This window comes from Schistosoma mansoni, chromosome 1 (assembly GCF_000237925.1).
Source record: "Schistosoma mansoni strain Puerto Rico chromosome 1, complete genome".
NCBI lineage: Eukaryota > Metazoa > Platyhelminthes > Trematoda > Strigeidida > Schistosomatidae > Schistosoma > Schistosoma mansoni.
This window is the reverse complement of record NC_031495.1, coordinates 41,929,008-41,946,546: the sequence shown is the minus strand read 5'-3', so window position 1 is coordinate 41,946,546 and position 17,539 is coordinate 41,929,008. Positions and strand designations below refer to the sequence as shown.

At 31.5% G+C, this 17,539-nt stretch overlaps 1 protein-coding gene across 1 annotated transcript in view; it reads left to right on the top strand.

Moving 5' to 3' along the window:
* Positions 1-12,579, top strand: part of Smp_144590 (putative synaptic ras gtpase activating protein, syngap) — a gene marked incomplete at both ends in the record, with an annotated part of 107,451 nt that extends 94,872 nt beyond the window's left edge. Inside the window, 5 exons of the mRNA XM_018794473.1 lie at positions 2,686-3,124; positions 4,170-4,409; positions 7,390-8,333; positions 11,937-12,211; positions 12,332-12,579. Of these exons, the coding sequence (XP_018648883.1) occupies positions 2,686-3,124; positions 4,170-4,409; positions 7,390-8,333; positions 11,937-12,211; positions 12,332-12,579 (2,146 nt within the window). The remainder of the gene's footprint in view (positions 1-2,685; positions 3,125-4,169; positions 4,410-7,389; positions 8,334-11,936; positions 12,212-12,331) is intronic.
* Between the last annotated feature and the right edge of the window lie 4,960 nt (positions 12,580-17,539).

Sequence of the window (17,539 nt, the reverse complement as noted above, 5' to 3'; positions counted from 1 at the left end):
ATCTTACGTGGACAACAGATTACATGTTTGATGGTTGTGGGAGTTCTCCACACTTCATCTCCATAAAGTAGGACTGTCTTGACGTTCGTATTGGCCATTCTCACTTGGATATTGATTGACAGTTGTTTTTAGTTCCATATGTTCTTCAACAATAGAAATACTGTCCCTGCTTCGCCAGTCCTCGCCTTTACATCTGCATCAGATCCTCCTCGTTCACCGATGATGCTGCCCCGATAGGTACGTGAAATCTTCCACATCTTCCAGAGCTTATCCATTAAGTGTGATTGGGTTGCAAATCTCCACCCATTTTCTTTTCTCTCTCCCAGTCTATGTCGTCGCATGATATCTTCGTATCCGCTATGGTCCATTCCGATTTTGGCGTCCAGGTCTCCCATCAGGATGGTGAGATCCTTTGTTGGGTAATTCGCTATGATTGATTGTAGCCTCTCATAGAACTGATCTTCATTGTCACTGTTGCTATCATTTGTGTATGCATAACACTGAATATCATTCATTGTGGTTCCTTCTCTCTTTTTTTTTTGAAAGATGCCTTGATGATCCTGGATCCGTGAGTTTGCCATCTTGTAAGTGCCTCTCGTACTTCTTTGGACGGCATCAGAGCAACTTTCTGTGTGTGGAGCATTTTCCTCATGGTGACCGGAATACAATACTATCCCTCCCATACCTAACATTTGCTTTTCAGCTTGGGTCCAATGGGTTTTGTTGATTCAGAGAACCGTCATGTTGTATTTTGATTGGTCCTCCCGGTTCCCTACATTGTCTGCACATTCCATTTGTTGCTCTGGTTGTTAGAAGGGGCATCGGCCTCGTGACTTCCGAAGAAACTCGAGTTTCACCATGAGGCGTCATAATTCTTCCTTCAACTCTTAGTACAGAGTTGAAATGGTTTAAAATATTTATCTTTTTAAAAAGATATTTTTCTACGCGATGGGGTCGCCGACCCCATGCTCAATCCCCCTCCTTTGTGTGGGCTTGGATCCGGCAGTATTTCTAGAAGAGCTAAAGGAGGATTTATGTATAAGCCCTGGTTTCTCGTTTATAGCATCGAGCATATCTTCTTAGCTCTATTTGCAAGTCATCTAAGTAGGTTTCTCTTATAACGAAAGGGTACAAAGTTCAAGAAATGTGAATATTTGCTTGGTAAAGAACTTATCCGGTACACACTTCTACTGATAAAACCACTTTCTTTTTTATTTAACAAAACTTCAAAAAAATGTAGTTTATTATCAAGTTCCTCTCCACACGTAAATTTGATTGCTAAATGTTTATTGTTAAATGCCTCCAAGAGTTGTTCTTTTCAAATGTTCTGATCGACGACAATGAAAGTATCATCAATATAACGGCAATAAAAGTCATGCTTATCATTAATCTCTTCGAGAGGTCCATTGTCTAGTTGTCCAAAGAAAAAGTCAGCAAGGATAGAATCTAGATGTGGACCCATCGCTTTTCCATCAATTTGTCTATAATATGTTATTAAAGATAAGATGGACGTTCATCGGTTAAATAATTTCGTATAAGCTTATAAATATTACTGTGTATTCGAGTAAAACCTGATGAGGATCTAAGTAAATACAATATTGTTCGCTCATATATATCGTTCTATTTATAATTATCCACTTTGGTTTTTCATTAAACGTGTAAGAAATTTTCATTATAAAACATGACTAAACTATATAGTTGGAACCGTATTTCAAATATTGCAAAACTTACATCATTCTATTTAATTTGCCGTTGTTTGATCGAAAACGTATTTCCAAGCGGTGTGAAAACATATTTTTCATACTCATAACTCAGTTGCAGATTTACTCAACAAAAATACTGTTTAGTTAAACAGAGACAAAATGATCATTTATAGTAACTGTTAAAAGGTTAATGTCTTTTAAGTTGTGAATAGATTGATGTATTACTAATATATCTGATAAGTCTTGCTGATTGAATGCTATACTCGGATACTAAGCTAGTCTCGTAACCCCCAAGCTAGAACTACACAGCGACTTGAACATGAGAGAAAAGGCGCAAAATATACGAGAAGTACTTTACTCCAAAGGTTCATTTATGTACAGAAAATATAGGGTTTTATAGTATTTTATAAGTCCTTGGGTTTTCCTGAAAATTCTAAAATACTACTAAACATAGTAGCAGTGTAGTAATCAGCCGATCAGAACCTATGAATGTGACTTTTCATTTTCGTGATACTTCTAGCAAAACTTCTAATCAAACGTTGATTGGATAAAATGCTTCTTAATGTTTCCTGAGATTGTCATGTCTACTGCAAGAAATTTTCAGGATCATCCCAACAATATCCTACAGAGTATTCTCATCATCATAAAATCTACGCTAGTCTAAAGTAGAATACACTGCTTGTCCATGAAAATAATTCCCAGTAACGAGAACTGATAAGTTACCTTTTTCAAATTTAAAGTAGTTCATAGCACGTTCTATTGGAGTAAATTGATTATAAAAAAAGACCTTTACCAAGTACTTGACGCGATTAAACGTTCTGAATGCAATTAAAAATAAAAAGTGTCAGTATGAATGTAAAATTTTCATTTTATACTTTATTACTAATAGAGATCTTTGCCAGTTTTTAATACCATTAACTTAATTATTCTAACGTATTCTTACGATAATTTGCTTAATTTTCAAAAATAATTTTCATTTCAGAGAATTACGAGACGTTTTCACTGCACTTGCATTAACAATTGAAGAAACACATGGAGTTCAATCGGCGGCACATTTAATTTCAAGTTGTTTATTTCTACGTTTTATTTGTCCAGCTATACATGGTCCAGTATTATTCGGTTTAGCTTCATCTATACCAGAAAATAATCGTATTTCTAGAAATTTAACTTTGATTGCAAAAGTTTTACAAAATTTAGCTAATTTAACTTTATTCGAAGATAAAGAAATTCATATGAAAGCATTAAATTCATTTATTGAACCAGAAATTCCAACAATGTATAAATTTCTTCGATCAGTCGCTTCAAATACCGATGCTAATTATCATTTATCAACTAATTCTGATTGTCATGAATTTATTGAATTGGGATATGAATTCGCAAAACTTACTCAATTACTTAATCATTATGTTAGTAAAATTAACGTAAGTTCAGCAATGAATTGATTTTGTTTTATGATACATGGTACTATGTTTTATTTATTTGATAAATAAAAAATACTAAATCTCCACATAAACCCCTTCTGATTATAATCATATACTCACTAGTGACTGACTTCAAGAGATAATTCCTAGAGTTCTAGTGAGAAGCAGTGACCAGTGGAGTTCAAAACCACGTCTGTTGTGAGATAGGAACTCACTGAAGACAATTGGTGAACGGTTGCTCAACTTCGTGGATTGGTTGAAGTTAGACATTAACACCACCGGCTCAGTGGTCTATCGGTAAAGTGCTCGCATGCGAGACTGATAGGTCCTGGGTTCGAATCTCGCTAGGCGAGGTCGTGGATGCGCACCGCTGAGAAGTCCCACAATAGGACGAAACGGCCGTCCAGTGTTTCCAGGTTTTCCTTGGTGGTCTAGCTTCAATTGCTTCATGTTTTCAACTATGAAGATCAGAAATACTAAGAAATATTCTGATTTTACAGATCAAAAATTCACATTTTCCCATTTACTCAATATATGAAGTGATGATCTCTCAAGGAAACTGAATGGTACTGAAAAAGTTTTCAGTAAATTTTTCCTAGCGATCTAATAATGATCTGAAAACTAAACATTCAACACCGCTATAGATAAAGATTTCGTAAGAGTTGGACTATATGAAGTTTTAAAGTTTAAAAAAAGCTGTTGATATTATAAGACTTTTGTGAATAGCTGTAAAGATTAAATCAGTCAACCCAGAAATGAGGACAGATCATTACTAATAACAACAAAAACTGTATAAAACAGGAAATGCGAACCAATAGATTCTGATCAAATTCCTGAATAATACCCGATAACTATGAGGTCAGTAGATCTTGGGTATGAAGTATTCAATGATGAAAAATTCAAAATAATATATCTGTTTTTTGATGTCGGGATTTCGAAATTATTCTAACTAATGGCAGTTATCAAAATATAACTTATTTCAATGTTCATTTTGTGGATTTTCGAAAAATTTATTTTCTATTCCATTTTTAAATTCATGTTTTAGATTACACCACAAATTGCTGAATTACCTGATCTATTACAGAATATTTCAGAGTTATTAAATAATCAAACCTTTACATCATGGGATCATAAAAATCAGACCAGTTTTGAAAGAAACACAAATAGCAATTCACATTCTTCTAGAAGTGGAATACCAAGACATCATAGTCTCGCGAACAATAATTCTATTTCAGTTGTTGATAACAGAAGGCCATCAGAAGCGACTACCATCATAAAACCATCAGTAAGAAATAAGATGACATTTTATTTTAGCGTGTTAATAAATAACACATTTTTAAGCATATAAAATAATTATTAATATAGGGTGCCGTAAAGAATATTGAAATGGAAGTTTCAAATCAAGAACCGACTTCGTAAAATAACTACTGGAAACCAGGAAGTGTTGGACAGCCTTTTCGTTCTAGTATGAGAATCCTCAAAAATATCCATCCAGGATCCTACTAGAACTTAAATCCGAGACCTTGAGTATTTGTAGCAAGTGACTTAAATGCAGACAATCGAGTTGGCATCCAATGGTTTACATTTCTAATCTCAGTAATCTCGTGGTGTTGCATGTTCATCATTCTTTGCTACCGATGATATTTACCTCACGGCCGACATGGTTGAACTCCACCAGTTGTGCAACATATAAAACCGACTAGAGTTAGGAATATAAACCGTTTGGTCTCAACTCAACTGTCTAGAGACTAATCTACGTCTGCAAGGCTTGAGAGGCCTGAATTCTATCCCATATTGGATTGTGAATGCCCGCTGCTGAGGGATTTCTTTCAAGAATGAAATAGATATTCAGTGCTTATTGGTTTTTACTGGTTATCTAACAAAATCAGTCTTTGATGTGAAACATAGAACTCAATAGTTACTTTATTTTAATCATTTCAAATGATACTGGAATATACTACACCGTATGCTGAAATAGCTGCGAATAAAGTACAAGCTGAATGATCTAAACGTAGTTTTACTGTTCTGAATTTTGAAGGTCATACAGTAGATATTACAAATAAAGGTATTTTTAGTGTATCACTATTTGTCAAAAAGAATTTTAAACAACAGTTAACAAGAAATGTACCTGAAAATAATTAAGTAATAATGAACATCTTATTATCTAGAAGTCATTTTTATTCAGTCAACTTCACAGTTCCATTCAAAGTAGCAAACGTTTTAGAAAGTATTTAGCATATATTTAGAAAATCATTGTATGACTCTAAATATATCGCTAGACTTAAAATACTACCCAGAACAAAACAGTTAATTTGCTTTAACCACCGAAAAAAAATGCCTGCGTAGTGAATTATAATACGATAGCGAGATATTATTTTTAGAATATAAATGTCAAAAGACTGATAACTTAGAACTATTATTACACTACATATATATCAGCCATAACATTTCTTATAGGTGTTTAGTGCTGAAAAAAAACTTCATTATTGAAAACCCAACTTGAAAGTTTAAACTAATCGGAGGTTGGAAAATTAAAGTCCTACACATTATACTACGATAAACAGATTTATCGTTCGTGTTTTTTTTCGTGAAATTCCATAGTTTAATTTATTTTTTCCCAAAAATGTCTTTAAAAAGATGCTATAGATTTAATCGAAACTTAGTACTAGTGTAGTGAACAGAACACGGGTGGAGACAATCGAATATATTTTATCACAAAATTGCAGAATATCTAAGTAATATGAAAACCATATAGTAAATAGTTAATTTGCAAATTATCAATCAATCTTGACGGTTCCTTCTGTAAATATCGGTTCATCGTCCACGATTATTATTGTTCATGCATTTTCACACTAACTGCACTTCGTTTCCGTTCTTTCCTTATCGATCTTCTACTGAATTACATTCAATGCCCGACCATCGTAATACAATACTTATATGGATATAAGTAACCCACACCACATTAGTATCTATATACCGATTACCATTAAATTTAAGCTTATTAAATTTCATAATAAAGTACCTCGAATCGGCTACTGATCTTCAAATGTCTATTGATATAAACTACTTACAAAGAATACAAATCTAACAAAGATTAAAACATTATAATATATTTTTTAATAAGAAACATTATATACAATTGAATATATTGAACAATATCCATTAACAAAATAGATACCACTTGTATAAACAAGTCAACTTATTAATTGAGATTGAACACAAGTAATTTACTAGTCCTAGAAGTAAAAATTTCATATTTTAAATGATGATTAAACTTTATTCAAAACCCTGGTTATAAATTTCTACATCATTAGTATCTAATAGAGATTAAATTGTATTCTAATTATAATTCTCAATGCAGTTACTAATATATATTAACATTTTTACTAATTAACTTATGAGAAAAGAAAAGTTATTAAGTTTAAATCATTAGTAGTTTTAGTTTGTTGCTAACATAACTTACCTAATAAATAGATTTTCAAAATTTGATAACATTCAAATAGATGAATAAATATCAGCTAATTCAAGAAAGATTCATTGATTAAAATAGATGAATTTGTTATTCTATGTAAAAGGTCAAATGTTTAAACTTTACAGAAATGATACAATATTATTATAATACTGATTAATTTTAGGCTAACATTAAGACCGGATTAATTTTATTTAGTTTTTACTACTTATTTAATAGTATTGGGGATGATTGGAAGAGAGTTGGGGGCGGCCAAACCAAAACGTGGCATCAGTCCCTGAAGTCACTAATTTCTAGTCTGAGCCATGTTGGTAGATGCAGACTACTTGGTTGGCGTCCGAGTGACTATCGTAACCAATGGTTGGAGACTCTAGGTGACATGGCTCAGAATCGATCACAATCGCGCAGGTGTATACACTGTTTATCTTCCCTTAAACCTTGAGATTAAAATTGCTTCATATCTGTCTTCCTTCCTATACTATATCCTTATATACCACCTTTCTTTTATATATTGCCACCATAGAATTAACTACTTCTATGAATCCGGTGTTCATCTTGTTGTGCTAATGAGGTATGGCAACTTGGACCGATGCATATATGTGGCTGGTCCTACGTTGTTGCTGACTGACTAACTTATTTACTAAAGAGTAAAGAAAGATGGACTTAAAAAAAGTTGATTAATATCTCATTACTAAAAACTGAGCACATGATGACATGGAATTCAAACATTACATTGTTTAATCACGCGAAATCTTAAACGTACTAAATGTAATTTTGTTTTTTATAACATTAATAGCTGACTAAATTACATGAAGTAGATAGAAAGCTATCACCGGAAGCATCTATAAATGTAAAAACGATACGTAATCAACAAGAACCTAATAATAATGCTACTTCAGCTGACAGTAATGAATGTATTTCAAGTACAAGACAAGAAAAATCGTGGGATACATTTATTATTCAAAAAGAATATTTACCTTGTAAATTTAATTCTACCGATATGATATTTAAACAAATACATATAAATGATCTTGAACAACCAGAAAACATGGAGGAGTTATTAAGTCAATATCGTGAACAGTTACGTCAGTTAAATGATTGTATTGAAAAAGTTGAACCGAACTGCTATCACAACCCGAATTTATCTCATACTTTAAGTCATTCTACACAATCTGTACATAAGATTAGAGATCCTTCAAATAGAACTCCCAATAATAACACCAATATCAATGGAAATAATAATCATATAAACAATGGAAAATTTGACAGAAATTTATCAAGACAAAGTACTGATGAAATTAGTTATCGTCAAGCAAGACGAAAAATAATAAATTCAAAATCCAATAATTCAACACCTGTACCGTTAGGTCGTGTGTTGAAGAAAACGCAATGTTCACATCAAAACTCACACAACAAAACGAATAATAATTCAATAAGTAAAGATGATGATGATAATAATGATGACGGTGATGATGGAGATAATGATAATTATACCAGTGAGTGTGATATTGGCAAGACATTAATTCCTACTCATTCTACATCTATAACTACTGATCGTTCAAGTACGAGCAATAGTGATTATGATTATGACGATTATGATGATAGGATCACAGAATGTACTACTGAAGATACAAGTGAATACACAAAGAAAAGAACTACAAAAAATAACAAACCAAGAAGAATTTCCACAAGACAAAATCATTTGTCTGAATCTCCAAGTCTGGATCAATTAGCTGAAAAGTGAGTAAATTATTTTTGTCCGAATTCTAAGAAAAAACTAATATAAAAACATCTACCGAAAGATGTAGAAATTTTTAGGTGATTTTCCATGTTACTACGCCTCATCATCAAACAGATTATCTGATCCCAGTGAAATCCGCATCATAACCATCAGAGCTATTAAGAAAAAACCCAGTGTGTCGGGAGAAGGTATTTATTATCATACTATATGTATATATTATGCATCAATACATATATTAGATGACTAATTATATGGTAATAACCAGATTTGTCTTATTATTTGTAGTGCAGGTATCAGAACAAAACTACTCTATTAATATTCAGCGTTTAAATGCGCTTATGGTATTAGAAACAAACAATCTCGGTGATGATCAATTGATTCCCCAGTTTCTTTCCATTCACCGTAGGAATCATGTTAAAAAACCCTTTTCATTAACCTATTTACTAGCTTATCCATGCTTTAGTATACATTTATCTGGTTTTAAATATTCTGTTTGATAATTAAACTCTGCATGTAAGTTGATAGCTAATATAATTTGCTGTAACAATATTTTTCGAATCAAACTTGAAGAAATTTAATTTTCTTCTGATTATAAATATCAATTAATCACTCGATAAGATGATTATAATACCTTCAATACTATTATTAAAATTGAAAGTCCTTGAATATTAGCTGTATTCGTGTAACACGATGATTGGTCTCATTTGAAACGTTGTAGTGAAAAAGAATATAATCAGAGATAACCAAATGTATTTCAATACAATACTACAGAATATCTTGGTAAAATCTGAGAACCATACATTAAATACTTCATTTGAAAAATGTCAATCAATTGTCTCAGACTTTATTGTCCCTTCATTTCCACGCCAATCATTGTCTGTTCTCGTTCCCTTTTCTTCAATCTTCTTAACTTTCTGCCTCCAGGAACTCCACTTTCAATTAGTGATACATACTTCTTATATCTGTCGATATCAGTAGCACACATCACAATGCTACCTTTAGCACCTCCACAACTAACTTCTTAAATGCTCGCAGCTACTTACTGTTAAAAATTTTTCAAAAGAGACTAATCGTTTTCACATAGTGAAAAGTTAAATATTTTTAAAATGTAAATAGGCTATGAAAAATTCAAACCAACTTATACCTTCACTTAGTATTGTTTGTTTGAATCTTCCTATTGATGTTTAGGACTGCAACTGGTATATGTGCATACTGTGAGTACTGCCTCGATATTGCCTCAATTCACGAGCATTATAAGCAAAGATGGATAGTGGCTAGCAGTGGAATCCAGTTTGACGCGCGTTTCGTCCTATTTAAGACTCGTCAGTTGGATGTACCTGCATCTCAGAGTTGATGTTCACTCTGGGACTCGAACCCATTACCCAGAACAGCTGAGTGGATAACGCGATGGCGTTTGAGGCGAAAGGTACTGAGTTCGAGTCCTAGAGTGAACATCAACACGGATGCAAGTACATTCAGCTGACGAGTCCCAAATAGAACAAAACGTGCATCCTGGATTCCACTGATAGCCACTATCCATATTCAACTTATACCTGTTATCGTTTCAAAAGTTAATAAAATATACTTTCATACTGTATCGATATCCTTAGAAAATATTTTCTTTTTGTCCTCAAATATACTCTAACATTAACCAGCATATTAATGAAATATAAACTACACTTGTAACACTATAGTAAATCACTAACAACCCTTAAAACAATGAATACTATAATTATAGATAAAATATTTAGAAAAATTTATTCAATTTAAAGAAATATCTGTTTAATGAATTGAACTTATGAAGAAAAATCACCTGATATACATGTGTATAGTTTGAATACTCTATTAGTATTAACTTGTACTTGTGGAACTAATAATCCATTATCGTTAAAGTCAAGTAAAAAAATTATACCGATTATTCACTAAGCCAGTAACATTTAAACTATAACATGTTTACGTTTTTTTTAAAAATTTACACACACCATGATTTAAAGCTGAATATTTAACTTTCTTTAACAACAAAAAATCTCCGTGATGTCATATAATAGAATTTAATTAGATTTAAAGTTATTTTCACTTCAGAGTGTGGGCTCAAAAGCTAGTAAAAATCAATGAGCAATAATTAGTTATCTTTAGGTAATTTTACTAAATGAGATAATAAATTAGTAGCTAGGATGCAGCTGGACGATTTAGACTTCGCAGATAACCTGGCTCTTCTATCACAAACGCAACAACAAATGCGGGAGAAGATGACCAGTGTAGTAGTAGTAGCCTAAGCAGCAGTAGGTCTCAATATAAACAAAGGGAAAAGCAAGACTCTCCGATACAATACAGCATACACCAATCGAATTACACTTGACGGAGAAGCTTTGGAAGATGTAAAAACATTTACATATCTGGGCAGCATCACTGATGAACACATGTGAAGGCACAAGTCGGCAAAGCAAGAGCAGTATATTTGCAACTGAAGAACATCTCGATCTCAAAACAATTGTCAACCAACACCAAAGTCAGAATTTTCAATGCAAATGTCAGGACAGTTCTACTGTATGGGGTGGAAACGTGGAGAACTACGAAAGCCATCATCCAGAAGATACAAGTGTTCATTAACAGTTGTCTACGCAAGATGCTTCGGATCCGTTGACCAGACACTATCAGCAACATTCTACTGTGGGAGAGAACAAACCAGATATCATCCAGCGGAGGAAGAAATCAGGAAGAAGCTCTGGAAGTGGATAGGATACACGTTAAGGAGAGCACCCAACTGCGTCACAAGGCAATCCCCCACATGAAATCTTGGAGGCCAAAGGAAAAGAGGAAGACCAAAGAACACATTACGCCGAGAAATGGATTCAGACATGAGGAGAATGGACAAAAATTGGATAGAAGTAGAAACGAAGGAACAGGACAGAGTGGGTTGAAGAATACTGGTCGGCGGCCTATGCTCCATTGGAAGTAACAGGCGTAAGTAAGTAATAAATTAGTACATCAAGAAGAACTCTGTAACTTCCTTATAGAAGATATCAATCGATCTAGGAAGACCATCAATTTGTAAGTCAGATTGAATGTTTACCGCTAGTTATTCTATAGTTGTACTAAGTAGCAAACTGAAAGTTGACAATTAATTTCAACTTAATAACTAATCAATAGTTAGTACATTCGAAAACCTAAAATTTATAATTTAGATCCTGTACACTGTCCAGTATATCATGCAATGAAATTTAAAAATACAAAAAACAGATAATGTACAGTTCAACATAGTTGTCTGTCTACAATAAAAGTCGTCTATCAAAATAATTTGATTTCTTTTACAATGAAACATTTTTTAGGTTATCAATAAAGTCACAAATTAGTTAACTGACCAATTTATACTAATTTTATTTATTTAAAAAGTTAAAAATCTTAAGACGTACATAACATTAACTAAATTATTACCTACATTTTAAAATGTCATACAATTCAATCTACTTTCTATAAAATCATAATTTAAACAAATGGTAACATAATGATTAGACTTTTATAGATACATTATCTTTGTACTATTTATCGACTAGTTCTATTTCCTATCATTTCTGTTAAAATGTTTTTCTTTTTCAAAATAGATTGCAAGAATTGAAAAAAATGCTTCAATTAGAACGTCAAGAAATTGAAGAAGTAGTAGCATCTAAAACAGAAGTAATAAAACAACAAGAAAAATCTATTGAACAATTAGAATCGGAACTTGATCAATTACGTAAAGAGCATAGACCATTAAAAATGAAACCACCAAATGGTAGACACACAAGTAAATCAACTTCACGTACAGTCAGTCCAGCTTCATCACTTTCATCTGAATGTTATTCATCTAATTTATCTGATATAACTCAAAATTGTCACAGTTATAATAATCCTTTTTACCATAACGATATACATAACAATAAAAATAGTAATAATAATACTAACAATAATAATCACTTTTTCGATTCATCAATTTCAAATTATCACAGTAATAATCAAGGTTTAAATAATCTTAGTCGAGGTGAATCAGTCATTACAGAGAATTATCGTACTGAAAGTTTTCAAGAAAAATTATTATGGAAAGGACAAATGAGTCGATGTGAACCACAAGTTAAATGTAATTCTAACCTACTTTATTTATCAAGAGCTAGTGAAGGGACAGGAATTCCATTAGGACATTTAATTGAAGCAAATCGTTCAGTGCATATTGGACGTCGTGAATCAGAAACAAAACTTTTGCCATATTAACACTATACCCAAAAGTTAATATCTCTTATTAAAATAGGATATTATCATCAACTCTTTTGACGATATTAATTATCTTTTAATGGTTTCACAAGAACTGCTCATACTTAAACTATTTGATGATATATTTTCATCTTTGAGATACATAACATGTAAGCTGAACTCATTGGTAAACTAAATACAAGAAGTAAACTATTAATCATATAAACATATTCATTAGATGCTAGACTATGTATAAGCTGCAACGCTGTGAATACACTATATATATACATACATAAAATACTCGTGTAAACACCTCAAATCCCAGTGACTTATTTAAACGAAAAACAATCAAACAATCGCATTTTTGTCAACTGTTTTTTTTTCTTTCTTTTTAGTCTTTCTAATTGTAACCGACTGAAAAATGTAAAATTCATACAGAGATAAAGAAATCAAATTAAAATATGATAAAGATTTATGTTTCCGTTTGGTTTCAAATTTTTTATTATTATTATCATTTTTCTTACTCTTTTTAATGACTTTAATTTTGTAACCATTTTTAATCCTTATCATCTTATTATTAATATTATATACTTTCCCTTTCTTAAAAAGTTTACTATGCTTCTTAATAGCATTCAACAACAGTAGTTTTTTTTCATAATAAATGTGTTCAATCAGTAGAACTAGATAAAACTGGATGTACATACATTTTTTTAGTTAGATATATCAATACTGGCATAACTACATATACATATATACATTAATATAATCTATATTTCAGGTTATGAATACAAATGTCTCATTTTAATAATATATAAGAAAAAAACTGAAAGAATTTTGAGAATTATATATTACCTAAATGACTTTGACTTCTTTATTCTGAAGTTGTATCTGTACTTAACACTGAAGAACTGTGAATGCTATTAATTGATTTATGAAAATACTCAATTTAAATGAAAGTTTACTGCAATTATAATCAAAACCACATAATGATTATCACAAACTAGTAATAATTTATTATAACTTTAAGCAGAATGTTGAAACATTCCTAAATGAACGACTAAAACATGGGAACTTAAAGTCCAATACTACACAAAAAGAGCGATCATTATAGATATAGTCGTTAGACGGAATTACATTCATGGTCATTTACTATGGAATCATCCTGATCCGCTCATATCGACTTCGTTGGACGATTTCACTGGACTTATGTGAAGATGCTTATATTAATATCAAGAGAAAGTCCTATCACTGAGCCAATAATAATGATAATTGGGAAAACTGTTATACAAGAACCAACAACCAATTCCATAGCTACCCTCCTCCAGAACTTTATATCTCATTAAACCACGGATTGGCGGAAAGTAAAGCCTCACCTGTGACTACGAAGAATACATTTTAGGGGAAGATATCACATTTACTTAACAGAGATTACTAGTTAAATTTTGATGTAAATGAATATGATACTGAAAACATGCCACAGCAAATGAATATATAACAAACTTCCTCAGAATACAGTTGAATATCATATTGAAATAATCAATAAATAAAAATGCAATGAAACAATAGAATTTCGTACTAAAAGATTATCATACTTAATCAATTCATAGTCTCGTTACTGATCAAAAATTTAAACGTGATCATAACCAAATTAAATTATACTAAAAGAATTAATAAAATTAAAATTTATCAGTCCAATACAGTCGTAATGAAATAATCAGTAATTGAAGGGAAAGATCAATCTACTTAGTTTCAGATAGCTTATAGCGTAACATTTATTACTTGAGTGTGAAGTGGCCTCTACTATATATATATCAATAGTAACAGTAATAAATAACAAACGATTATTTAAAAAATAGGTGTATCTAATTTATAGTACAGTTGATTACATTTATTGGAAAGTGGAGATTGTATTAAAATTTGCTTAATTATAATATTTCAATTGTATTAGTTAAACAGTAACAAAGCATCCTACATTAAACACCCTAACTTTCTTTAATGAAATTATACATAGTTAATTCTGACACTTATCGAACTCAATCAACATTAACTAAAAGTATGTAAACGTACTGAAATAGAATTAAAAATATATAAACAACTTGATTCTAAATCTGACTTCATACGTGAATCATTACAGAAGAGTGTTCATGTAGAAGATCAGAAGTACATAAAGTAAACAATTTACAATGATTGATATTATCACTACTAGAAACATTATTCATCTTACATTGGAAGAATGAAATAGCTTACTAGAAGAAATCAATACTGAGTAACCATGCTAGGAAACCCCATGAACTGATAGGGAAGTGATAATTTTGATAATTAATGAGACCACAACTTTCTTTATGAGGATTTATACAAAAATTAACAACGAATATTCAACAGAAAATAAGATTTGTGATGAAAATGCGAAATCTTTAATAATTCGGTGAGTAGAAGAAAGAATTTTGAACGTTCCTTTAACAAAGATGCAATTTTAAAAGAGGTTGCCAAAAGCACACCACTTTGGACTCTGTGTTATAAGATAACTAGAAATATATTGTAAAAACAATCTCCCAAAACTACTAATTTCCAGCATATTTATATATATTTATTACTCATATATTTCCTGAAGATAAAATTATGTTACATAAACCTATTTGACAGCTGGACACAAATAAAAACAACCCAAGTTCTTTACTGATTTATTGAGGATAAAGTTGAACAGTTGTGAGCAATATGATAACTGGTTAACAGTGAGCTCAGTAATGAGAGGCGCTCAGTTCTTAATCTCTTCAAGCACAAGAAGGTAGCGTATGATTAGCAGTCAGGGAATTCAACAGATTCTTAAAACCAAAATGCAGTACCATTTAAAACAAAAGCACAAACTTGATTAAGGAACACAAAATACATCAAATACCTTTCATAATTCGAGTTACCAACGCTCATAACTAATGTCATGCAGCGTTTCGTACGACATTCCATATGTAATTTGTAATAACAAACGACAACTTGAAATGACAAATAAGCATGACTTGTCAAAAGAAAACGTTGACATGACTTGCTGCATAAAACTTTTTCTCATACTTAGTTCTAGCAATTTAGTACTCAGTGATTTCTGCTTCTCCCTTTCTGAAAAAGGGACTATAATAAGTGAAGCACTGGAAATCTGTCATTCTATAACTACTTATTACCACTTTAATAACAGGTATTCAAAATCATATTCATACACATCCCTTTTTTCTCAACTACTATTCCATAATATATCTAAAAGCATCATGTTATGCGTCACTATTATAAGGAAACATAACACTATTGACTTGCTTACTGTTTTTAGGCCACAATAAAAATAAAGTAGACAATAGAACATTCATCTATTTATTTATCGTTTTAATACTAGTCTGAATCATGAAAACCTTCAATTACAGTAAAATCTGCATACATACACACAAAGCTGAGAAAGGTTTATCAAAGTTGAGTTCTAACATTGATTTCATACTTATGTATTTGTCAGCTTCTAGTACGTTCTTACCATGAACGCATACATGCGGAGTACTGAAACGTTGGTCAAATCGATTACCGTTGACTAAAGGATATACTTATTTTGCTGTCTATTTGTAATTCTAAGGTCTATAGATAGATTACTGGATGAAAATATACGTTTTTGAGGTGAATAAAATGATTGAGTTATAATAACTTGCTAGAGTAATATTGTCATATGTCAAATCATTCACATTATTTTCCCAATCATTTGTTCTGTCAAATGAAAATCATGATCAAGTCATCTATTGATGCCATCGAACAAATTATGCTTCGAATAAAGTATTCAGAAATTAAATGAAGTATTTGATTGTAGCAACAACAATAAAATACAATGCCTAAAAACTGTAATATGAAATTCCTAGTAGTTGTATCCTAACTTATGCTAATTGAATACATATATCCTAATAAGCTATTAATCATTTTCTTTTTGACGGAGTTTTGTTCTTTGAGCTGGATAGTTTGGTAGTAGAGCTTTCATCGTTTTTCTAAATGACATCATCAACACTTCTACCTGGAGTTTGTGCTGATGATGATGCTGAATGATGAAAGCTCCACAACCAAACCATTCAGCTCAGAGAACAATACTCCATCAAAACAATTAACATGAGCTACAAATCTTCTCCACAATCTCAAAGTCATTTTATGTTAATTTCAGTCATATTTAATTACGTACCGAATTGGTGATATTTCCGAAGGAATAAATTGCCTTTTAAAGTTCACTAAGATTATGGCGAAAACAATTTTCTGACCTAATTAGATTCTCGAAAGCGTAGAGTTGGATTTTCTTTCCAGCGTAACCAGCGACAGCTAACTAATTAAACATCATTGAAAACTATCTCATGGTTTAAGCTAAAAAAGAAACCATAATCACTATCTAATTTAATGAACCACTGAATAACCTATATATGTCATATCAAGTAAATGTGAGTAAGAATAAAGCATAACCAAGCAATTATGCTATTTGACTTTAAATTTTCGTACTTCAAAATCATTCTGCACAAACCGTCAAGTTGCCGTAGATTTTGGTACTAGAAGATGGTGGAAAGCAATCCAGTGGATTTTAGCATTTCCACTGAAACAGTTTAGCTTTAATAGATTTTTCAATATATGAATGTAGAGAAAAGTTGTGAATAAATGATATCAGTTTGATAAAACTAGAGAGAAATGTAACACTATTAGTTATACATGGTGATATGGTAAAGAAGTGCTTTATTCATTTAAATGCCATTGACATGCGATATTGATTCCTATTTCCAAGCGCTTATGATATGTAATTACATTTTAAGAAATAATCATATCAGTATTTTGTGGCCCGAGATCTGACTCTAGTTATGTCGTATGATTGATTGTTGGAATATACATCCTGACTATCCTCGTACATGATTATCGACTTAACTCACGTTAGTGAATAACAGAATTAAAATAAGTCATATACGAGAATGAAGTTTTGAATATGTATATT